This window comes from Archocentrus centrarchus, chromosome 10 (assembly GCF_007364275.1).
Source record: "Archocentrus centrarchus isolate MPI-CPG fArcCen1 chromosome 10, fArcCen1, whole genome shotgun sequence".
NCBI lineage: Eukaryota > Metazoa > Chordata > Actinopteri > Cichliformes > Cichlidae > Archocentrus > Archocentrus centrarchus.
The window spans coordinates 35,060,053-35,086,548 of record NC_044355.1 but is presented as its reverse complement, the minus strand read 5'-3'; the positions used below and the strand labels follow the sequence as shown (position 1 = coordinate 35,086,548).

General features: G+C 39.9%; 1 protein-coding gene across 1 annotated transcript; it reads right to left on the bottom strand.

Moving 5' to 3' along the window:
• Positions 1–3,897: 3,897 nt before the first annotated feature.
• fbxo38 (F-box protein 38) lies at positions 3,898–26,240 on the bottom strand. Its single transcript, XM_030740029.1, has 22 exons — positions 26,106–26,240; positions 25,281–25,481; positions 24,191–24,324; positions 22,167–22,330; positions 20,306–20,471; positions 19,834–20,109; positions 19,289–19,382; positions 18,113–18,243; positions 17,850–18,020; positions 17,516–17,658; positions 16,521–16,692; positions 13,732–13,784; positions 13,519–13,654; positions 13,240–13,395; positions 11,610–12,299; positions 11,085–11,185; positions 10,163–10,265; positions 9,293–9,459; positions 8,454–8,599; positions 6,609–6,712; positions 5,779–5,892; positions 3,898–5,623 (listed from the first exon to the last, which is right to left on the bottom strand). The coding sequence occupies exons 2-22, from the start codon at positions 25,412–25,414 to the stop codon at positions 5,445–5,447; spliced, it is 3,534 nt and encodes a 1,177-aa protein (XP_030595889.1). The 5' UTR covers positions 25,415–25,481; positions 26,106–26,240; the 3' UTR covers positions 3,898–5,444.
• Positions 26,241–26,496: the final 256 nt, after the last annotated feature.

Here is a 26,496-nt window from a genome sequence, read left to right as displayed (position 1 = left end):
CTGTCCCTGGCTGCTCCAGTCTACATGCCAAAGTATCTTTGGGCAAGATAGTGAACCCCCAAATTCACCGATGCAATCGTTGGAGTATGAATGTGTGTGAATGTTAGATACAAAGCACATAAGTGTAGAAAGAAGTGCTTGTATGAATGTGTATGAATGGGTGAATGAGGCATGTTATATTAAACTACTTCGAGTGCTCAATGTAGACCAGAAAAGCGCTAAAAACGAACCAGTCCATAAATGTCTTTGGTGTTAACCTGTTCATTCAGACTTACACAAAAATAATTTTTCAAAGAGCAGCCAGTCAGAGATCTCATAGATACACTTTAGATTGCAAAGTCAGAAGAAGGAATACAGGTGGAAAATAGTGTTAGTAAGTAACAAAGTGTGTTTCACCACTGAACCATTACACACCATTTCTTTTCCAACTTAAATCACTAAAACACTAGACATTTTTCACACCCTGGTCTAGGAGAAACCTGAGTATAACATAAATTTGACCCCCCCCCCCCCCCCCGCTCTTCCCCATTCTCAACAAAGACCAGTGTCACAGTAGAATTACAGTCCAAACCTAATTTTCATATTTGTTATTTTTAGGTAGATAGTGTGGTCCAGAAGAATTAGGGCCACTAAAAAAAAAAAAAATGTTTTTCATGGCATTTTTTTCAGAATTCTCAGAAAAAAAAATCTAGATTCTGACAGACCCAACACAGTTGAAAGATATGGGCCTTTCAGCTGTGTTGGGTCTGTCAGAATCCAGATTTCTTTTTTTTTTAGGGGGTGCACCTCTAGGAGGTGCGACCTGGCAATCTGGCTCTGGATAAGTGGCAGAAAATCAATCAAAAACTAAATTTTTCAAATTTGTTGTTAATGATGTATAACTTAGTTCAAAGTACACATGCAGCAATGATAAATTGAAAACTGGTATAAAGAATTAATGGAAACAATCTTTAGGAAGAGTGGAAGAGAGGTCAAAGAGAGGGATGATTCAGTTCAATTTAATTTAATTTATATAATGAACAAAGCAGAAAGCAGAACAGTTCAGCTCTCCAGAGATTATCTCTGGACCACATTAGTAGTTTTAGAAGAAGAGAAATACTTGTAGATATTTGTTCTTTTCATTTTCTTTTCAATTCAATTCAATTCAATTCAATTTTATTTATATAGCGCCAAATCACAACAAACTGTCGCCTCAAGGCGCTTTGTATTGTGGGTAAAGACCCTTTTGTGGCCATATAAAGTTCACCAATATTTTGCCTCATCACTTTCACAAAGTAAATGAAAGTGGCTGAAGGAGTTCTCATTTTTGACAAGTTTTCAACTGAATATCACATATAGCCCAGTTGTTGAACACTGTCTTGTGTTCAGATGTGTGACACTGACAGCCACAATACAAAGCTTACATCAGTCAGTTAACTTCATTCACCCATGGCTATGTGAATGGCATAAAGTCAAACACAAAAAAAGATTCTACTTTTCAGGACAGACAAAGCATTTTCTGCAAGACAGTTACCACTGTGTTCACATAAATGCATGATGCTGAAACACAGTGGGACAATCTGGCACATAACATGACCAGAGCTAGACTGAAAGTGGGCACCAAGGAGGCAAAATGGGGACATTAGCAGAGACATTGGAAAGATCACAACACCACCAGGGATACATGGTAGGCAACACAGTCACATGCTGAAAAATCAGGAACGATCCTACCATGTTGCCAGATATTGTAAATGGTTCATATATAGCTCTTGTTCCACTCGAGCACTCACTCGAGCACAACATTCCTCATTCACCCATTCTTCCTACACCTAAGTGATTTCACATCAAACTACCATTAGTAGATGACCTGCTCTACCTCCTGAGCTACTGTGTTTATTACCCATAAGCATTGTTACAACAAAGAAATAATCAACCAAACACAAATTTCCTTACTTGTTGTGTTAAGTTTATATTTTCAAAAGCAACTTAATTTTTTCCTTCTGGCTGCAAGCAATTTTAAAACAATTTTATTGTTCCATAAGCCTTAATATATTATAACTCAAAAAAAGTGTAAAACTGTCTTGCACACATCAAACATTAATTTAATAAAATAACAATTATAATGCATCAGATTCTCCCATGTCTTAATAACAGAGCTGATAAGTCTGTTACCATACAGTCTGCCTTTTTGCCTGTGTTCCTTCCTACACTTTATTCCCAAATGTATTCACTCATCTGGCAGTGATGGCAGTGATTAAACCAGTATTTATTTGACCCAGTTGTCTTAGCTAATTCTAGACCAATCTCCAACCTTCCTTTTAATCTCAAAAATTCTTGAAAGAGTAGTTGTAAAACAGCTAACTGATCACCTGCAGAGGAACGGTTTATTTGAAGAGTTTCAGTCAGGATTCAGGATTCATCACAGTACAGAAACAGCATTAGTGAAGGTTACAAATGATCTTCTTACAGCCTCTGACAGTGGACAGAATGTCTGCTAGACCTCCGTGCAGCGTTCAATATTGTTGACCATAATATTTTATTACAGAGATTAGAGCATGTTGTAGGTATTAAACCACTGCAGCAGTTTGAATCATATCTATCTAATAGACTCCAATTTGTTCATGTAAATAGGGAGTTAATTAATGTTAATTAATTAATTATGGAGCTCCACAGGATTCTGTGCTAGGGCCAATTCTACTAACATTAAAAATGCTTCCCTTAGGCAGTATTATTAGAAGGCATAGTAAACATTTTCATTGTTACACAGCTGATACACAACTTAATCTATCCATAAAGCCACACCAATTAGTTAAACTGTAGGAATGTCTTAAACACAAAAGCCTGGATGACCTCTAATTTCCTGTTTCTAAATTCAGAAGAGTTTATTGTACTCAGCTCTGCAAATCTTAGAAACATAATGACTAACCGATACTTACTCTGGATGGCATTACCTTGGCATCCAATAACACTGAAGATTCTTGGAGTAAATTTTGACCAGGATATATCCTTCAATGCACATATTAAACAAATATGTGGGATTGCTTCCTTGTATTTGTGCATTCTCTCTTTCGAATTAGAAACATCCATGTGATGTTGAAAAACTTGGTCATGGTACACAACCCTACCAATGTTAATATCAAACCTACATCCTTGCCTGCACCCAAAGGGAGAAGCTGAGCTAAGGACAAAGGTGGTTCCAGATCTCTCCAGGTACTCCAGCTTCCTCCCAAATACATGCAGTTATTGGAGTTTGGCTAATTGGTGACTATAAATTACCTGTGAGTGTGAATGGTCGTCTGTCTCCCTGTGGGCTAACCTTGCGACAGACTGGTGACCTGTCCAGGGTGTACCCTGCGTTTTCAGTTCAATTTTATTTATATAGCACCAATCACAACAAAGAGCCACCTCCAGGCACATTATATTGTAAAGACCCTACAATATAATTACAGAGAAAAACCAACCGCATGAGCAAAGACTTGGCAACAGTGGAAGGGAAAAACTCCCTTTTAAATAGGAAGAAACCTCTGGCAGAACCACGCTCAGGGTGGGGCAGTCATCTACCACAACCGGTTGGGGGAGCTGGGATAGGCTCCAGAAAGTTGAAGAATAAAGGTGGTCTTACCGAAAAGACTTAAGCTCCACAGAATTATTTTTGTCTTACTGTTTGTATATAGAGATATAAAGAAATGATGGTGGCTCAAGACTTTTGCAGAGTGATGCATTTCATTTAAACTGAAAATGAAAGTAAAAGTATGGTATTTGTTAAACAAAAGCAAGTATGGAAACAAAATATAACAGATGCTAGTAAATATCCTAGTTTAATGTTATTAGGTCAGTATTGATACCCTTTTTTAAAATAAATTACCCAGCCCATTTTCAAGGTGTGAGAATCTGAAATAAAACAGGTTAGTTTGCATTTTTTTTATTTTTTGATGTGAGAAACAATCTTGTTCTTATTGTATAAACATTTAAACACAATTGAAGCATACTGCTATCCAATGACATATATACACAGTTGTAAATACAAAAAGAATGCTTGACTTGCCTTACATATTCAGTTCATTGTGACTGATATGACAGTTGGCTGCTCATGATATCAATCTTGAGCAACCAACTGTCAAATTCTGTGAAAAAGCTAAAGGGAATCATGAGCCTACATCATGTATACCAGTAATCTTCAGGAAAGAAAATAAAACTAATTGGTCAATGGGTTAAATGGTTGGTTTGTTCATGTTAAAACACATTTAAAACAAGTGAATCCATGAATCTACCAGTCCAAACTATCAGTGATATACATACATACAATTGGATTAGAAGTTGTAAAAGCACCAAAAGCATGCTGCTTAATCACTGGGAAAGTTCAGAACAGAGATGATCAGCTGCAACAAAGCCGTTAGCGCCGGTTATGCAATGTAAATGTGTCAGGTCAACATTATAAAGCCCTATAATTTAAACTATCTGCACAGCAATGCTGTGATCCTTGTCTGAGTTAGTGCGGTTGAGTGAGAATGTGGTGTAATTCATACATTTCAGCGGAATTATTGTAGTATCCTGGCATAAGAGCCTTCAGTTGAAAAGGCCTAGCATGCAAAGATGACTAAAACTCAGCCACATGGAAAATATTCAGCTATTAACGTTTTCTTTTTTTTTTTTGTTTGTTTGTTTCTTTGTTTTAAATCTCCTTCCAGGAAAAAAGATGGCTTTTTTCTGCATTGTGCTTGCTGATAAAATGCCAACACATGACAAACCCGCCAGTACCCAAAGCCATCAACAAAAAAAAAAAAAAAAAAAAAAAAAAAGAGGATATGGATTCAAAAAGAAAACTTGAAACTTAACTAAAAAGCATAATTTCTTCTCCACAACGATGGTTGCAGACAGAACAAAAATCAGAGCAATACTTAAAGCATTGTTCTGTACCACACGTTCTCAGCAGCATGACAGAAAACAGAACTCAAAAACTAGCAGTGCAGACAATGCTGTCAGTAAAGGCCTCAGGAAAAGTCTTTATGTGGAACAAAACTATATATTAGAGCTTTTTTCTTTTACTCCATTTTATTTATTCTTAGAATATACCAGGTTGGTAATATCTGATCAAAAAATGAGAAAAGCAGAACTGAGCAGGAGTCACCCTTCAGTGTGTGCCAAATGAAACATCAAAAAACTGGAAAGTCTTTGTTGAGATTTCCCAAAGCATGTCAACATGATAGTGTCTTTAGCTGTCCAGTTCCAGTTCACTAGCGCCCCCTTGTGAGTGGCCTTAGAATGTGTTATTCCTTCTCCACAAAGCTAGTAGAGTCATATGCTATTATGACATGAGTACATGTCAGTGTGTAAGAATGTAGTGCTGACCTGCAGCTTCCACAGGTAACCCACTTTCTCATTTACAAAGGAAACCAAGTGGTTTCACAGTCAGGAGCAGGAGTGTCAAGGTTGGTATCCCTTTTATTCACACTATTCTTTGGTTTCTAGATGTAATCATCATCCACAGGTTCTCCTGGTGTATCACAGTGATGGAGGAAGAGGACCACTACTCTCTGAAATACTCCTGTTTTGCTCTGTCGGCGTTCTGAAATCTCCTCCCCAATGGTCTCCATGCAGATATCAGCAGACAGCTGTCCTTTACGCCGTGGGGCGTAGATGGTGGCTAACACAACATGACACAGCAGAGAGAAAAAACTGAGTTTACATGATTTAGTTCAACGTTTGTCTGAAAGGTACAATTTTAAGTACTGCTAAATGCTATAGTCTGTGTACACAGACATTTTTGTACATAGAGCAGTGACAGACGGATGCACTCACTGCTTTCATCATCTTCAAAGTCATAGCGGGCGTAGCTGTTAGGATCCGCTGCTCTCAGAGTCCTAAGCCAAGGAAAGTCTGTTATCATGCTGTAGGGAGCACCATCCACCAATCCTGAGGAATTACATCACAGAAAACAGCTGACGTGAGGTCTGTTGACTGAAAGACACACCCTGCATGGCTGTTTTAAGAATTAGCTTGTCAGTAACCTGTTTTCTTAGTTTTTAATGGAAATTAAAAATGTTTCTACAGAGTGAATTTTATGTAGTGGGTATGGCTCAGAAGGTATAGTGGGAAGTCCACTAATGTGAAGAATCAATTACCAGTCGGGTGTAATCTATACACAGAATAAGAACAGCTCATGTGTGTTTAAAAGTGAGTGGCCAGTAACACTAGATAAATGCTACGGACTTGCAATGACCTGTAGAAATGACTTTTTCTCACATTTTACAATAGTGTGTAAACAACATCAGAGACAATAAAACACTGGAAAAGTAGCTAAATTAGCTTTTCTTAATGTTAGAGCAGTATATCAACATGTCTCCTCACTTCCTTTACTTGCATTTTCATCCTGTCTCTACCTAGTGAGGACGTGAAAGGACACTGAATTTGGGTCCATAATGTCGCTATCAACTGCCAAAACTGATTGCTCAGGGGAAAAAATAAATAAAAGGACTGATACAAATGTGTTTCCTAGCTGTTTGTAGAAAAACCTCCCATCTCCACACACTTCATGACGATGCGCAGGATAAAAACATTTCAGCATTGCCAAAGTAAAGAGGAACTAACTAGAAATCTGTAAAGCTTTAAAGACGACATGACCATGTTACCCTCCAGTGTGTAGATATCTCGACCCCACGGGTATTTGGGAAACTTTTTCACATCTTCTTCTGTCCTGGTGGCTTCTGGGAAGAACTCATACTTTATTAGCTCTCTGTAAGAGATAAAAACACCCATAAATTATACATTTATAGCTCATGAGACAACCCTCAAGCTCAAACTAAAATATGGCTTCATACAGTTGTGGCCAAAAGCTTTGAGAATGACAAGTACTGGTTTTCAGAAAGTTTGTTGCTTCAGTTTTTATGATGGCAGTTTGCATACACTCCAGAATGTCATGAAGAGTGATCAGATATATTGCAATTAATTGCAAGTCCCTCTTTGCGATGAAAATTAACTTAATCCCAAAAACCCATTTCCACTGCATTTCAGCCCTGTTGACATTTTCAGTGGTCCTCTCATTAACACAGGTAAAAAAGTGTTGATGAGGACAAAGCTGGAGATCACCGTCATGTTGACTGAGTTAGAACAATAGATTGGATCCTTTAAAAGGAGGGCGGTGCTTGAAATGACTGTCCTTTCTCTGTTAACCATGGTTACCTGGCAAAGTAACAGGTGTAGTCATTGTTTGCATAAAACGGGGTTCACAGGCCCATTTGCACCTAAAACCAATCATTTATCAGAACTTCAAGGAGAGGCTAAATTGTTGTGAAAAAGGCTTCAGGGTGCCCAAGAAAGTCTAGCAAGTGCCAGGACTGTCTCCTAAAGGTGATGTAGCTGTGGCATCAGGCCACCAGTGCAGAGATTGCTCATGAATGGTAGCAGGCAGGTGGGAGTACATTTGCATGCACAGTGAGGCAAAGACTTCAATGCTTTGCGGCTTGGGAAACAAAACATTGAAATTTTAGGCATTTGGCCAGGAAACCCCCCAGACCTTACTCCCACTGAGAACTTGTGGTCAGTCGAGAGGTGAGTGGACAAACAAAAAAACCACGAATTCTGACAAATGTGTGACAAAACAAACAAACAAAAAACAATTCCTGTGTCATTCTCAAAACTTTTGGCCACAACTGTATACTTGGAGTTAACTTATCATTAATAGCCTGGTAAAAGTTAAAAGATAACCTGGTTTAATCAGAGAGTTTTCATTTTTCCTTTCTGTTTAAAACATGCAGTTGTTCAGTCACAACTATGATAAGAATAACCAATCACAGTTGTTTTAATTGTGCAAACATGCTTGTAGTATATACACACTTTACATGTGTACACACACACACACACACACACACACACACACACACACACACACACACACACACAAAATTAAGTTATAAAATAATTTCACTGATTACATTATTGCTTGAAGTCTAGAAATGATGTTACTATAAACAGATTGGCTCTTTGACTAGAAATTTGGGATTCCTCAGTTTCTCACCATCTACCTACTGCCAACTGCTCAGTAACTGTAACTGAGGTCAGTTGCTAGATATTGGGAATCCCCACTAGGTATAGTAGTAGGTTTAGTCAATCATACAGAAAAATATGATTACATGATTAGGCTGAGCCAATCAGACCAAAAAAAAAAAAAGGCTAATAAATATCATTAGCATATATTATCGTATATATCAAGAGATTCCTAGTAACTCCATCTACCTTCAGTACTATAAAATACAAACACAATTTTGGTGGAGGAAAGAATAAACACAAGTGTGTTCATATGGTATATGTGAACATAGCAAATGAGTGACTATAAGCAAATGTCTTAGCAATGACCACATCAGTTGTCATTGTTACAAAAAACTACCCATCAACATTTTCATACCACCAAACACCCACCCACACACCCCGTCCACTGGACTGTTGTCTTGTGTAATGCTACATGTGATAGTACTCACTGACTGATGTTAGCTATGGTGTCCATCCAACTGCGAATGCGAACTTTGTTGCGTATATTTGGGGGATTGCTAAATTCATGTACTATAGCAATATGATAAGGATAAGGCCCCTGGAACAGCTGATGCTCCAATGCTACCGAGTCAATCTGAGAACAGGAGGGAGACAGAGACAATTAGATGGAGTGATCAAATGAGGCCAAAAAGAAAAAAAAGGAAGACCAGAGAGGCAAACAAATGAAGAAAGACAATCAGGTATAAAACAACCAAAGCTGGCATTATGGAAAGTAATGCAAATGCAACCTTCACCTTATATGGTGGGCATGTTAATTAGAATAATTTTCTTTTTATTGCTCCCCATTAAGAAATTTTCGACAGGCCTTAATAGGCATCTTATAGGTAGATCCATAGGTAACTGGAGAATGAAGCAATTAGTCAATTTGGGTTGTCTTGTTCAGTGGTAATGCAAGCTGTATTCATTTCATAGTGATTGTAGCAGTTATCACTGCATGCCTCCATGTCTGACAGCTTCTCCTGTACACAAACACTATGTTCCAGCAGCTGTCAACAAGCCAATTTATAGCTGCTGTCCCGTCAACAGCTTTATAGGAATAAATTTTATAATGAAAGGTCTATGGAGCTTTTGCTTCATTTGTCATCTCACAATGCTGCAGCAAAATTAGGTGGAGTGGCAAACTGAAGCAAACCTCCAATGTTTTGCCCCTTTTGATGTATAGCCTCCTGTTTTTACCTCCTATGAGTTTCTCCAGATGTCAGCTATTGATTTTTTTTTATACTTACACTGGGTAAGATTTGGTCTCTAATGACCAAGGATCACCAACCTGGTGCATAGGACGCATGTAGATTATGCGATTCCTCTCAGGAGGCATTCTCAGTATCTGATCCAGGACCTGTTCCATGTCCAGCTTCTTACACTGAGCATAGTCAAATCTGTTTACTATGGGGGCACTTTCTACTCTTAGGTGCTTTAACACACGGCATCTGGTGGCTATAGAGAGGGTAAGAACACAAAGAGAGACCTTTTAATCACTCAAAACCTTTTAACTCAGTATAACAACCAAACATAAAGTTACTGTCACTTGGTGCTTTTAAAACATGACTTTTAACAAAAAATAAAATAAAAAATAATGTATGTAGACTCAAGTACAGTACCCTGTCATTTATCTATAGTCAGTCTGCGAAACTGTGATGTCAACACAATTTTTTTGAAATGAGCAGTAGTCAGGTGTACACTCATGATTCAACATGACAAGAGTATGTGTGGGATGTGGATTTATTTAATGTGTGTAATTTTAGTAACATTGGTGAGTTTATTAGTTACACAATGTAACTAAGTGAAATATAGTTACTTTATTCAGTAACTGCACATCACTAACACAAAAGTAGCCTTTTTCTTTCTGGAAAGATAAAAGGCATTTATTTACTTTGGAAGGACTGCAGCCAATACTTTGTTGAATGATGTATTTGTCATGGGATCTCTGTCTGGACCAATCTATCTATGGTAATGTCTGGAAGTTACCGTCATGTTTACAATCAAAATGCACTCATGAAACACACAAAACACTGTATCTTTATTATCCAATACACATTTTCCTTTGATAAAAGCTTTTAGCTGAAGATTTTTAGATTAAAATCAAATCAAAATGATCCAAATAACATCTGACAATCGTCAAATATCGGTATTCAGTTACCGTGAATGAACATCATTTTGGGGCAGTCTTTAAGGACCAGGTCAGTGATTCCACAGTTGGTCAGAGTGATTCCCACCAGGTTCTTGCTCTTCAGAGACAAAACCTATACAAGCAAAAATATCTCAGCATGCCTATTATAACACATGAACAATGTAGAACCAAGAAAGCCAATTTTAACCAAAGACTAATATGTTTGTGTGTTTTTTCCATTGATTACACAGTAAAGTTTGCCTGTCTGTAATTCTGTAGTTTAGACTGTCAATATTTGAATGTTTGTGTGTATCAGGGATGTGCGCAACTAGTCGATTAATAGTTGCTATTGTCACTAGTCAGTACCAGACGTGCTAGTCGGTTAGTCTAATTGTTAAGATTTTAATTGATGCCCAGTGCCATAATCTGTTGTCCTAAATGTTAGAGCCATCTGTGACAAGCCTTGACACGGTTATAGAAAAATGCCATAACTGTGTTAATCTTGGATTAATATTTTTAATAGGTCTAATATTGTAAGTTATTTTATAAGTTTTAGAATGTAACCTGAAGTGCAGCTCCTGAGAAACACGTCCTTTCCTTCACTGCACTTCCCCCAAGTTTGAACAAAGTAACTTCTATTGAGATGCATGTCATGAATTGTAGAATGAGCATCAATCATAATGTGATGCACAATGCGCCACACTTTTAAGTCACAATTTATTTGTTTTTGAATATTAATTTCTCATATTTCAGTGATGCATAAACAAATGCGATTTATTATTGAAGAATGTGATTAGTGGTTTCAAATGTTTTGTTTAGACAGTTTTTGACACTGTCCATTAAACAGACCTAAAATAACTTGATATTCAAGTGTTTCTTAGTTCAAGACGTGTCGGTCAGTCAACAACAAAATTAGTTGCAAGGACCATCCCTAGTCTGTATGCATGCATACCTGCACATGGTCATCCTCAGTGACTGGGTCTGAAGTGCTGGTTGATTTGTCAGCCATTCGTTTCCTCTTCACTGCTGCTCGAGACCTGGCTCTTGAAAAATCTATACAAAACAGAATATTAACTGTCTTACTGGCAAACAAGCCAAACAGAAGTCATATAGAGTTCTCTCAGGCCTCTCAGGTCATCAGGTGCAGATCTTTTAACTATTACCAGAATCAGATCTAAGTGTGCTGAAGGGGATTTCAGCACTGTGAGGAGAAAAAACAAAACAAAAAAAAACAAAAACCTTTCTCACTAAACCTGCCTGCTGTCTGGATCAAGATAGGGATCTTTTTAGGAGACATTAACATGCGTGATATGTTATGTATGTTATGTATGCTTGAGTAAAAGTAAACACCAAACAAATCACAAAAGGCATCAGGAATCAGAAAACAGCCATTTACTTAGCCTTATGTGTGCTAACATACATGCACGGGTCCAGAGGACTTACTAAATGTTTCCTGTGTTTGTTATTTCAGTCTTACCTGTCTCCGATACCAACGACACAGAGGACATGCGAGTGCAAGATCGGGTTAAGGGTCGCCTTGGAACAAAGTTATCATTTATGGCCTGATCCTGCTGTAAACCTGAGCTAATCACAGATGCATTTCCAGAAGGGGCAGGCTGCCTCTCCCCCTGTCCACCCTGAGGTGCTGGTCTCCTAGGATCCTGATTTACAGCAGCACCTCTGGGCTCCAGACTGTCCACATTAGCCGGACTAGAACTCAGAGGGGCAGAAGGACCCTCTGTGCCATCATTAGCCCTGCCAATTCCTGCAGCTCTGTCAGTGGCTGTTCCACAGGTAGCATCCATCACCATCCTCCCATATCCACCTACATGGCCAGATGTAGCTCTTGGAGGTCCAACTCTGGCCATGGATCCAGTGGTTGTCCTCACTCCAGCCCTTGATGCTACCCCAGCAGTCCTAGTACCCTCTGATGTCCCACTGTTAGCTCCTGGTCTTGCAGTGGCTTTCACAGCCTCAGGAGTAATTCCTTTACTGCTAGTCCTCCTGCTGCTCTCAGTAGCAGCCTTCATATCTGCCTTAATCTGTTCACTGGTCACCTGGCAGCTCTTCTCACAGTTGCCCTCTGCAACATGAGCCCTTGGCTCATCAGAGACTGCCACAGATACAGCCACATTGTTGCACCGCCTCAGGGGAGTCTTTCCTTTACCTGGAAACAAACACACACCTGATTGATCATTATATGCTCCATCAAATATTCATATCCAAACCAAACAGGAACACATAGGGATGTGTTAATGTAATATTTGTAAAATGTGCGCACAAGTATTTGGATCATGTGTAAACTCACAGCACACATTTTCAGCTGAGTTCTGCCCTGTAACAATTCCAATGAAAATTTATGCTCAGACGTTCCATCCATCCTGTATAAAAGATTCACGCAGCTTCAGGGTCCTAAAGTGAAATGCATGCCCAAGTGCCTTAAACCCACATTCTTAAATCGCCAGCCCCCAGCCCCCCCTGGCTGGGGGCTTTGTATAGACATTTGTGTGAAAATGGTCATACTGGATACATTTGGATATATTTTGTATATTACAGTCATCATCAGGGTTAGAGAGATGGAGTATACATATCCTACTTAAAAGTGCCAAGATGGCAACAGCAGAACACACAAATTAAAGCTTTACAAAAGGAGTTCACAAAGCCAGTGCATGATGTCACAGTGTCTACATCACTCCTTTATATACTGTCAGTGGTCTGTTGAACTTATACTAAAAGTATATTCTGATCTATCACGGTGCTTCTGTGACATCCTCTACAGACTGCAGGTTTGAGTCTGCCTCCTGTTGCTTCGTCCTGCACTTGTTTGATTATCTTTAAAAAAAGCCTAAGCAGTTTTCTCTTCCCGAGTACAGATGTTATATTCAACTGTGGCCCTAAAATGGTTGCATACCAAAATCATTTTCTGTACCCCATCTCACTATCAACAACCCGGTGTGAAACACAATGGAAAGGGTCTTTGTAGGGCCTTTACTTTACAATATAAAGCACCTTGAGGCAACGGTTTGATGTGATTTGGCACTCTGCTTAAATAAATAATTGAATTGAAAGCTGATTGCGGCTTCTGGGCATGTTGTGTTGTGCCACACCTTTTGTACAGGAGGCCGGCTGCTCCAAACATGAAGGTGGCATTAATCTTGAAACAAGGCCTTCCTCTTCCTCACTGTCTGAGTCTGAGATGACCTGTGAGGGCTTGGGAACAGTGGCACTAGCTGATCTGCACTGCTGGATTAAACCACTGGGACCTGGAGAAGGGGTGAGAATGAAATATTAATGAGAAAAAAATGGATAAATTCTTTGTAATTTTTATCTATTGTCTTAATCTTCCCAATACCAGTTGCGCTTAATTTTAATGAGCAGCTCCAGACCTGCTTGTTCCTCATCAGGTGGCTGTGGTGTTATAGCCTGACGACTGGGCCCTGGAGCCATATCACATCCTTCAACTTCCATCCCCTCGTCTGCTCCTTTCAGCTCTATCTGAGGCTCAAATTCCACGTTCTCCTCCTCAAAATTAAAATTAGCATCAGAAACCCAAACCTGACAATACTAATTCCAGCAGGAATTTATTTTTATTTTTTTACCTCCTCTTCGTCCTCTTCATCCTCTTCCTCCATCCCATTTACTTCCACTGGTGCTGTAAAAAACAAAGAAAATCAGAAGTTATTCACTTTAAAATGATCCCAGTATTAGTATCAATCCATCCATTTTCTTCCACTTATCCAATTGAGGGTCACTTTGTGGCTGGACCCTATTCCAGCTGTCATAGGAGCGAGGGATGGGGTACACCCTGGACAGGTTGCCAGTCAGGGCTAAAAAAGTGAGACAGACAACCATTCATGCACACCAGTATCACCAGTTAGCCTAACCCCATGTATGTCTTTGGACTGTGGTATGGTGTTAAAAAGAGCAATGTGGAAGGACACCATACTACCAGCCGACAAGGGGAGATACACCGTTGTTCTGAATGCAACTGACTACCACACCAAAATCACTACACTCCTCAGTGACAACAATACTTAGGTCTTAAGATGAGAACCCACAAGCAATTGGAAGACGAAAGTCATCTGTTGCCTACAACAACAGATGACTGTGCATCCTCTGTCCAAAGGGTATACCAGACAGTTTCCCTCTCCATTTCAGCTGTACTTTCCCAGTCATCTGGGAACACTTACCGTATTTTGCGGACCATAAGGCGCACCGCATTATAAGGCGCAATATCAATGAACGGGTCTATTTTCATACATAAGGCGCACCGGGTTATAAGGCGCATGATAAAACATATGTAGAACGAAACAAAAGCGTGAGGTAAGTTGAACTTTATTCAACTCATTCACAATAACTCAGAATATTGTTCAGTTGTAACAAATAGAGAAAAATACACACATTTTAAATCATTCATCTTCTACAAATTCATCAAATTCCTCATCTTCAGTGTCTGAGTTGAACAGTTGGGCGATTTCGGCATCACGCATGCCGGGTTCCCTCTCGTCATTATCCGAGTCTGTCTCGTTGTTACTGTTTTGTTTTGGTTGCGGCACACAGCAAAAAATAAATAAATAAAATAATTTTTTGACAACACCGGAAACCTGAAAACTCCGCTGTCACTGTGTTTTGTGTACATACAGTGCTCGTACTGCTCATACGCTGTGGCGTCGCCCGGACCTCTCTTTGGCACCGAGGGGGACAGCACACACATCTCCGGACCTCGATTCGTCCTTTAGCTATTTGTGAGACAGCCAACAGCGAGTTCTGTTGCACAAAAGTTGGCGACAGTGCTGGCCGCCGATCGCCAGATTACGCACAAATATCCAGCCAGCATAGATGAAACTAGGCCAAATCTATCATAGTTTTCTGCAGTTTACTGCGTACGGTTTCTATTTTTGGAACAATGCTTCCACTTCTTGTCGAATTTATCTCGGCTGGCTATGGCTGCTTTCCACACCTGCACTCACAGCTTGTTCCTGTCTAATATCATCAGTAAAGTCATTTTGTGAATCGATGATGGACTATTTTAGAGAATTCTATGAGGCCTTTGAACTGATCCGCCAGACCGGAGGCCATATCGCTGTAGACCACGCAATGGTGCAGTGGTGTGGATGCCTCGGCCATCGGCGGTCAGACGGCAGGGCTCAAATTACACAGACCGACCAACATTTTCTAACTATTTGAAAACCGTACGCTGGGTGTTACCCCCCGTCGTACGCTTTGTACGCTCTGGAAAATGTTGATATTTGTTAAGCGTCCCTCACCAAAGTCGCACTAAAACATTAACAGATTTTTGAGCACAGTGTACCACATAAAATTGGTTCAAGGTCAGTAAGCCAACAAGGACTCATACATAAGGCGCACTGGATTATAAGGCGCACTGTCGATTTTTGAGAAAATTTAAGGATTTTAAGTGTGCCTTATAGTCCGAAAAATACGGTACCTATCACCCAGAGCCTGTCTCAGCTTCTTCCTGATCTTTGCACAACCTTCTTCCTTCTTCTCCTTTAATCCTTGGCTCTGCTTTCACTCGCTTCCTCTTCTCGATTTCCAAAGTCATCCTACAGACTACCATCCAATGCTGCCTTGCATCATTCTTCCCTGACACCACCTTGCAGTCTCCTCTCTTTCATATTGCACTTTCTGCATAAGATGTAGTCGACCTGTGTGCACCTTCCTCTACTCTTATCTATTACCCTATGTTCCTCCCTCTTCTTGAAATGTTTGTCTACCACAGCCATTTCCCTCCTTTTCACAAAATCTATCATCTGTCCTTCTGTATTTCTCTCCTTAACATCATACCTACCCAACACCTCATCACCTTTGTTTCCGTCACCTACATGTCCACTGAAGTCCAATTACTACTCTCTCCCCTGTGGGAACACCATCACTTCATCCAACTTACTCAAGAATGCCTCCTGCTCCTTTCCTGACATCCAACCTGCCAGGCATACACACACTGACAACAAACACCCCTTCAATTTCGAGCCTGAATCACTGATGTATAAATGAAGCTTTACAATTGCTAGTATTAAATTAAGAAAGTCAGTGAGACTTGCCAGTCTCGATAGCCGGGGATCGGTCCACCAGGGCTTCTGCCCTTGGCCACCGCCCGACACACACTGCACCTGACCCCTACGATGCCTCCTGCGGGTGGTGGGCCCACCCTCTACCTGGGAGGAGGCCTTGTGGTAGACCCAGGACACGCTGCGGAGATTATATCTCTCGGCTGGCCTGGGAACGCCTTGGTGTCCCTCCGGATGAGGAGGTGGCTGGGGAGAGGGAAGCCTGGGCTTCTCTGCTTAGGCTCCTGCCCCGGCGTCCCGGCCCAGGATAAGCGGAAGAGAATGGATGGCTGGATGGATGGATGGACAGTGAGACTTGCCATCATGTTGCTGCTGCTGCCGCCTTTGGTTGTTGACAGGTGGAGGAGCAGGAGGCATGTTGGCCTCATTGTGATGATGGTTATCGTTGTCATTGTTGGAGTTCTGGTTGCTGACCAGTGCTGAGGAAACACCGATCCCAGTTCCTGCACTCAGACCCACCCTGGCACATCCCTAAAACAAACAACCGAACAAACACACACATAGAGCATAATATGAATCAGAATATAAACTAGCCAGCAGTCACACATCATTATGTGCAATTTCTTTCTGTTCTAGTTTGCAATTCTTGCTGCATGCCAAAAATAAAATAAACTAAAAATACCCAAACAAACAAAGTGTTTCAAAGATTTAATACATGCATGATTGTGTAGCTTACTTAGTTTTTCATCTTCTAATTTTTTTTTCTTTTTAAATTCAGTTTAGTTTTATTTAATTTCCACAGAGGTTCAGTTTTTATTTTCTGAAAATTATTAGTTCATCTTTTTAATTACTACTATAAGGAGGGGCATACATCAGAAGTAAGATTTAGGAAAATCAGTATAGGAATTACAATAAAAAAAAAAAAACAGAATTTTTGGAGTTTTGCAGATACTCGAAGTCTCAATAAACATGTTGCTCAAAGTCTCCTCAGGAAAGTTTGAGAATAGATTTTAAACAAAGTAACAAATAGTGAAACTATTTTTTATTTTAGTTTCCAAGTTCACAAAATCATTTGTTAGCATTAAATTTTTTTCATAACCTGGTAACTTAGTACAAGTGTACTGCTGACACTAACTTCACTTTTGGCAAGTTTTTAAGGAATTAAAACTCAAGTCAGAGTGAATGTAACTGAAGAGCAGCAAACAATGCAGCGTATATCTATGGTTTTTGGACAGCAAAGGATTTTTGCTGGCACGCTTTCCATGCAGTTTTGAAAGCCACTCTCCTTGAAGATTATTTATCTTGCACTGGAATGATTTGTTTCAAGAAAGAATGACCATAACACACAGCATACCTTGGGTGGTTCCCTAAACATTTGGTCCAGACAGATAAACTCCAGACTGGGCAGCAACTCTACAAACTGGGAAAAAGACTCCAGTTTGATGGCATGGCAGCGAACAAGCGTGAGATCAACAAGACGACTCCATCTGGACTGATCTGGAGACAAAGATAGACAGACTATAGCAGTAAAAATACATGCTACAACTCTACATTTTTGAAAAATCAGAGTCAGAGAACAAAACAAAAACAAAAAGACTGCAGCAAAATGAAAGTTTATTTGTATCCAGTGCTTTGTAATTACTCACCAAAACCATGTCAAAATTCCAACAAAGTGACCCAAAATTTACCTGTGAGCCAGTGGTGAGGGTTGTGGAGGTGAGGACAGTTGTAGATTAGCAGGTATTTAATATTGGTGAACACCTCATTCACCACCTTTATTCCAATATCAGTGATGATGCCTGGGTTCTCAATGACATCAGCCAGACCATACTTCACCAACTCCGAATGACTCATTTTACCTAAATTTAAACACACAAGACAATGCATTGTTTTCATCCATCTGCAGACTAAATCAATGACAAATCAAAGATATTTGAGAAAAAGCACTCACACTGGAGCAGAAACTCATCCACATAGCCCAGGTGAAGCGTCTCAAACTGGGGAAACTCAAGTTCAGCCATTTTAAGAGCTGAGAAGACTCCATCTTTTGTCAGTGAAGGCTGGATACGGAGCTCATGAAGCCTATTTCAGGAAGAAAAAAAAAAAAAGAAAAAACTGAAATAATTAAGCATTTATTAGAATCCCTACACCAGCCCACCACCTAAAATCCATCAGATACCTGTGTCCAGAACATAAAGTGCAGATCTCATGATATGATTACAAAAATCGATCAACCAATGACCTAGAGTGTCCTGGTGCCACATGCACTTATGGACATCCTTACGTTTGAATGTGGTGTTTGTTATTGACTTTTGTGCAAACCACAGTTTGTCCATAACAGAACACTACTTGAGTTCAAATCAGGCAGGCTGTTCCTCCCAGTCATGCCCCTCTAGGTCTCTGGGTCAATGTTGTCCACGTGAGCACTTAAGTCTCCCAGTAGGACACCGCAATCAACAGATGGAGCACCCTCGAGCAAAGTGGCAAAATAAATGCACAAGGAAATAACGTAGCTTTTGTAAATGGACTGGTACTTACATAGCATTTTTCTACGCAGCTGAGTAGAATAAGTCTAATTCACCCAATCACACACACATTCATAGAGCGCTTTAACCTATGCCAAAGCACTTCATAACAATGAACAATAAACTCGGGGTTTAGTATGTTGCCCAAGGATACTTCCGCATGCGGACTGGAGGAGTCCAAGGTCCACTGACTTCTGAGTGCTAGATGACACACTACCACCTGAGCCATTTTCCTGAAACATTCACTACTCACCAATTTTACTGGACACACGTCTTTGGCCAAATGGAACACAACTGAATTGGTGATTTCAGTGAGTCTGAGAGTTTTATGGATATACCGAGGTGCTATACAGGCTTGCTTTTATGGACATCTGAGTTGATGTTGGACAGTTCACATTAGCAAGTATGGCTTCATGAACACTAGTTCTGTGGACTTCAGCAGCATCCATTAATCACATCTGAACACTTTGAGAAATTTTGTGATGAATCATCAATATGGTGCAGAAGTTCCTTGTTTTCCCCATACCTTGCATAATGTGTAACATGTAGTAACTGAGGATTTTTAGAAATGTTTCCTTTCAGTAAGTTTAGTGAGTCAATACCTGCGAGCAGCAGTTATGATGAGGTAGCCCAAGTCCACTTCCAGAGCATTCTTACAGGCTCCGAACACAATGGTGTGAAGGTTCCGAAATCCTCCTGGATAAATAAATATAATTTAAATATAATTTAAAAACAATGCAAATTATTAACAGTTGCTAAACTTCTATTAAGTTGGCGCGAATTAATTCATGAGAAAATACAAATGACAGTAAAATATTATTGAAATACAAAGGAAAAACAGTACGTAATAGGTTAAGGACAAAAGTAGGGATTGTCGCTAATATAAATGTGTCAAAATTTCTTTAAGGACACCCTTTACTATAAAACTATACCACAAAGATGAAAGCAATCTACATTAAAGATATTTTCAGGTAATCTGCTTCACTTCCGTGCTTCTTATGCATTCAACAAACAAAAGCAAAACCATGAATGAATAAATCCTACTGAGCAATGGCGCAATATGAAAAGTACAAACATGTTTTCTTCTAACTGTAGTACTCTGGTAAACTAACACTTAGAAGGGTTTAAAGACACATGCTCTGCTCACCTGACCTCCAGCTGTCCTCCACCACATGTTGGATCAACCCTCCCAGGAAGGGAACTCTTACCAACTCCAGCTGCTCCAGGTTCCGGGCTGAAGCCAAACCAGTAATCAGGGGAACATATTTGAGAGAGTTGGTTGGCCCTGCACAGTTGCGCATGACAAAGGTCCTCAGGCTCACACACAGAAAGTCTTTAAACGGCTGCGGTTTGGTGAGACGAACCCATTTCAGGTAAAGGTGCCGCAGCATGGATACACAGGGGATCTCAGGGACATTTACACCTGCGTTTGTAAATATAATAGAGCAAATTTATTTTCAGACCTAAAGGTTATTCTTCAGGCCTTTTTATTCCTCACAAAACTATGCACCAGAAGAGATTACACTGACTTGTATCCAGTTTCTGAATTTTTATACAGTAGTTCTGATGTGGAGGCAGGAGTGGTTAGTCTAAGGATTCTGTAATTATGTTGCACTCACCCACCAGATGTAGAGTCTGGATCTTAGCATTTATGGGGATGGTGAGTTTGTTCTCAGCAGGAATGGGAAAAGCCCCGTTACGGTTGCGGAACTTTCCCAGAATGTGAACCTGGGGCATATAGTTCCATATGGCTTCCACCAGTTCCAGGTGTGAAGTCTCAACACCCTGTAATGAGATCAACCAAAAACAGCAAACTGTGACGTCACTTTACAAAATCTTGATATGAAAATACCATTCATATCAAGGTTACACTGGCACAGCTGTTATGATGGGCCAAGCCAGAGTGGCACCCACAACCCTATGTGAAAGAATCAATACTACCCCAATCATTATTCACTGGATTATTAATCACAATTTAGGATTCATAATCCAGTGAACAACAGTAAAACACTTTAGAGAGGCAAGGTCATGTCAAAGTGCATACAGAGTCAAATATTTAAGTAAATAAACAGCCATCTGCTTTCTTGTCATCTGCAAATCAGACTGGTCATTAGCAGGACTCTGGAGAACTCGCCTGCATACTGAGGAGGTAATTCAGCCATTTGAATCAGGTGTGTTGGATCAGGAACACATCTAAAACCTGCAGGACAATGGCCCTCGAGGCCTGGAGTTTGACACCCGTGGGTTAAGGGTACTGCACTGCAGTGGTTTAAATCACATTTATCTAACAGACTGCAGTTCCACAGTGTATTAGAAAGCACTGCATGTGTTTTCATTGTTGATACCCAGCTTTATCTGTCCATGAAGCCAGATGACACACACCAATTAGTAACACAGCAGAAATGTCTTAAAGACATAAAGGCCTGGATGACCTCTAATTTCCTGCTTCTAAATTCACATAAAACTGAAGCTGTTGTGCTCAGCCCTACAAATTGAGTGATGCTGAAAAGCTAATTCATGCATTTATTATTTCTAGGCTGGACTATTGTAATTCTTCACTATCAGGCTGTCCTATAAGCTCCCTGAAAAGCTGCAGCTAGAGTACTGACAGGGAAGCATAACTCTCCCATATTTTGGTTTCTCTTCTTTGGCTCCCTGTTAAATCCAGAATTTCATTTAAAATCCTTCTCCTCACATACAAGGTCTTGAATAATCAGGCCCCATCTTATCTTAAAGACCTCATAGTACCATATCACCCCAACAGAGCACTTCACTCTCAGACTGCTGACTTACTTGTGGTTCCTAGGATACTTAAGAGTAGAATGGGAGGCAGAGCCTTCAGCTTTCAGGCGCCTCTTCTGTGGAACCAGCTCCCAGTTTGGATTTGGGAGACAGACACCCTCTCTATTTTTAAGATTAGGCTTAAAACTTTCCTTTATGATAAAGCTTGGACCAGGTCACCCTGAACCATCCCTTACTTAAGCTGCTATAGGCCTAGGCTGCTGGGGGTGGGGGGGTGGGGGGTTCCTATAAGACACTGAGTATTTCTTTTCTCGGAAGAGAATGGATGGATAGAAAAAAATATAAATTTAGTGACATCAGTGAACAAGCCTGAAGTTTGATTGTTCTAGCTTAACCAGAATGCACCTTTGGTATGAATTTGAAGATCCTAAGTAAGATCATTCTTGAGTTATCGCATTCACAAAATCTGACCTGTGATGTCAGGTCAAGGTTGCTAAGATTTCAACTTGTCTGAGATTTTTAGTACATGCATCTGGTGTGAATTTGTACATCCTAGGTGAGAACGTTCCAGAGTTAAAGCCTACATTACAGTTTTTGTGGAACATAAGCAGACGCCGCCACTGACGGCTGCTTTAAAGAAATTCTAGCTAAGTTAAAAAACAATCAGAGCATGGTATTGTGTTAATTATATACACCACGTCAGTCTTATAGGATATCAATCACATACTACTTACTTACCAGCAGATTCGGACAGGCCTGTAGGGCCTCCAGGACTCCTGGTATACTGAAAGCCTCAAAACCACGGACTCGTCTCCTTTCCAGGTATCGTGGGTGGAGACCATATAGCTGCTCCAGATCTGGCATCTTCTTCAAAAGTAGCAAAAAACTGCTATCTGTAAAGCCTAAACAGACAAACATAACAAAAAAAAAAAAAAAAAACAAAAAACAAAATTAAACCTTTTTTTCCCCCCTTGATATGTGCAAAAACAGAGTTGAAAGCCAAAAGGTTTGCAGCAATTTCAATCTAACTGCACAAGTCACCATCAAGTGCAGATTTACCAAGGAGATACATTAGCCATCTCCTCTACATGGAGGACATCAAGCTGAAAGCCAAGAGTGAAAGAGACATCGATCCACTGACCTGGACAGAGGTACTGTCATGCCAGACTGAGAATTTCAGCTGTTAGCTACAGAAACGGATCGCTATCACCCCCAAGTCCAGCACCTTAAGACTATACACTAAATGGAAGGAAAGAAGCCAGGGACTAATGAGTGCCAGAACCACTATTCTGGATGTAACAACAAAAGATCCATGAGTACATGATGAAGATAGCCTCAACTGATCACACTTCATGCCAGGCAAGACCCCAGGTGCAGGCTTTGCAGAGATGCACCTGAGACAATTCAGCACATAACTGCAGAGTGCAAGATGCTAGCATGCAGAGCATACAACCAAGTGGCTGGCATGCCCTGAGGTCAAAATGGGATATGCCCCCAGTGGTGGTTTGACAATGGCCAAGCTAAGATCCTGTGGGACTTCCAGACATTGACAGACAACCTGGTGATTGCTAACCAGCTGGACACAGTAGTGGTAGACAAGCAGAGGAATAAAGCAGCAATGATAAATATAGTAACACCAAGTGATAAAAACATCAGGAAGAAGGAACACGAGAGGCTTGAAAAATACCCAAGAGCTGAGAGAAGAGCTAGAGAGAATGTGGAAGGTGAAGGCAACAGTGATTCCATGGTAACTGGAACACTCCGGGCAGTGACCCCCAAACTGTGAGAATGGCTCCAGCAGATTCCAGGAACGACATCTGAGATCTCTGTCCGGAAGAGTGCATCCCTTGGAAAAGCAAAGATACCACACAGGTCCTTCAAGCTCCCAGGCCTCGGGTAAAGTACCCAAGTTTGGAGGACAAAGGCCCGCAGCGACGGAGGGGAATATTTTTTTTCTTTGTTATTTTAAATATATAGACATTTTTTTCCCCCTTTAATCCTCTCTCTGTCTCAAGATAGGTATTGGGTCACTATTGAATGTTCCCATTTCTTGAAATCAGCTGGAGAAATTATTCAAAAAATCATTTCATTGTTCATTTGTATTTTAAAAGGTGGTTCCTTGTAGGGGTTTGAGGGGGGAAGGGAAATAAAGATACAGCATAGTATCGTGATATATATTATGTCAATAGAGGGAAACCAAATATCAATATTTTATTAAATAAATTAAAATCTAAAATGAGAATGCTATGAACAAGAGAGATAATGAAAGCTGAGGAAAAACAAAAACCCACACTAGGAAGAAGAAAAAGAAAAAACAAAACAAAAACAAAATTGCACCTACAAATAATTTTTTTTTTAATTGGTGGATGGTGGATTTTTTTTTCACATTCTGCAACCAATTGCAACTTGTGGTGACTAAATGCCCAGAGCTTGAGGGTGTTGCTGCCATCTAGTTGTATTCTGGCTATATTCCTGTGCTAGTTAAATGTGAATTTCTATGTAGATGTCAACAGATTTGTGTGATTTTCAACAATTATTATCACAGTTAATTGCTGTATTATCAGAAACAGATTGCATGTAAATGCCAACTTGACCCCATTCAACTGATAGCAGACTGAATTCATCTTATGGCAACATTTTGGCAGGTTTTAGTGACAGTGTTGGTATGATTGATGATCTCATACAAAATAAAGCAATGGTCCCATAGCATGCCCTTCATTGTATGTTGGTGAAGGATAGTGTGATTTAACTGAGGCTCATACCTGAAGGCATATACTCCCACCAGCGGCCAGCACATAGATCCACCACTTTAATTACTCGCAGGTACAGAGTTACAGCTTCTCGAAGCTTTCTCGATAAACACTCCATACATATGATATCCTTCATGGGGAGATACCTACAAAACAAAAGAACATATAGACATTTCAAAAGCTCTGTACCTTAGTCTCAGGTCAAGGTAGCACATTTATTTCTTATTTTCTGTATGTTATGATCGTGCTGGAATATATAAGCGATCTGTACCGTGTGTTAATATACATTTGGCAATTGCTAGTAACACTGGTAATTATGTAGGAGCTTTCTACAAAGCAGGATTTGGGACTTAGTAAGGTAATTTCAAGGATAGCCCTGGGTTTTCAGTTTTATGAAGGTAGTTTATTTCTTATTGCTGCAGGTAAATAACTTCTTAGGAGCAGGATGTACTTTGTTTCTAGATTTTTAAATTTTTTTTTACACATTTGTATAGAGGGTTAAAGAATAGAACTTACTCTTATGCACATAAATGAATAGGCAGTTGCAATCTGTCAGATTCTCCTGTGTCTTAATGCACAGATAAAGCCCAGTTTGGGTAAGTCTGTTAACTTACACAGCTTTCCTTCCTGGCTTCAAACAGGATAGATTTTCTTAATTTAGCAACACTTTTTTAGCCATACTGATCAATGCACTTAAAGCACACACAAATTCATAAGCCCATTTAGTCAAAGTTGGCCTCTAAGCTGGCCTGTGTGTGCAGAGATGAATCAAGGCCAACACAGTTTTGCTGTTCCATAGTGCCTCAAAAAAAAAAAGTTTAGTTACTTGAACAAGCATCCGATGACTACATCAAATCAATCTGAAACAAACATCTGTTCAAGTCTTTTTGCTCTTCACATTTTGATCACATCTTGGTCAGCACAAAATTGATATCCAGTCACCACCCTTGCTAAATGTAATCTTATTTGCCAGTGGGTCTGTGGCAATCAATGCCAACATTCATTGCCAACATTCATTGGCATAATGGGCCAACATACTGGTGGACCCCTACAATACATTGTAAATAACACAAATAAAAAGCGCAGGCTCAGAGCATTATACCTGAATATATGACAGAGGACTTCATGGGACAGCTCATTGATGTAGTCTTTGGGCTCACTGGCTCTTTGGACCAGTTCCCCTCCACTGCTGACCACAAAAGGCTGGAGTTTATTAGACTTCTTTCTCGGGCCCATTTCTCCTGTATAATTTCCTCCCTCGTGCAGTCTGGACGATATATATTCCCAAGCAAGAACCTCAGTTCTGGACACATTATAAAGGAAGAGTTAACTGAGGTAAGAGAACAGGATACAAAAAAAAAAACAAAAACAAAAAAAACACAAAAGGAATGATACCAAAATTTTCAGGTTTTCTTTAAACCTACTTAGTTGAACATTAAAGCTTCATAAATGCATTTTTCCAGACGTACTTTGGTAACGTTAAAATGGATTCAATACTTGACTTATCAAAGACCACGAAGGACATGTTAAGCGCACACCAATCATTTTCCATATTTGCTGCGTGTGTGAGGATAGTGTGCAGTCTAGAGGAAATAAACTGAGCACTAACGCCAGTATACTCTGGAACGATTGTCAGTGTAGCTACATCAACAAAAAGCAAGGAGGGATATTCATGCTTGATGACAAACATAAAAACGACAACTGGTTCCGTTAATAAGAACAAAAGGGAAAAGTCATTCATTTTCCTTTACTATAACTATAACAGCTTCCACTCGGCTTATTTTACACATGTTAAGTTCGTTAAATTGTGCTTTAAAGTTAAAATAAATCTTTGTTCAAGCTAGCTCACCAGCTATAGCATAACCATAGTACACTAGAGAAAACCACACAAGTTCCCACAATGGGTTCACAGTCAAAGCCCAGTTACCTTTATGAAGGCCTTCAGCTTATGGTTCTGATCTACCATCCTTTTCTATCAAAGCCTTCGTAATGCTTCTTCTCAGCCATCCTGTCTTCAAAGAAAATATGCTAAACACAAAGCAACTATAGTCATCGTCTTCTTCTTCTTCTTCTTCTTGTGATTCTTCTTCTTCTTGTGGTTTTAATGGCGGTTGGCAAACCAACTTTAGGTTCATTACCGCCACCTACTGGACTGGAGTGTGGCTGGTTCAGGATTTGGACAGAAAAAACAAACTAACAACTAGACTCTTTCTCAAACAACTACATTCTTTCTCCTCACAAATTTCATCAACTGACCATAAACTTACAACTGGGCATTTTCAAGGAAGTCCTCCAATGTGAAATTAATCTTCATCTGG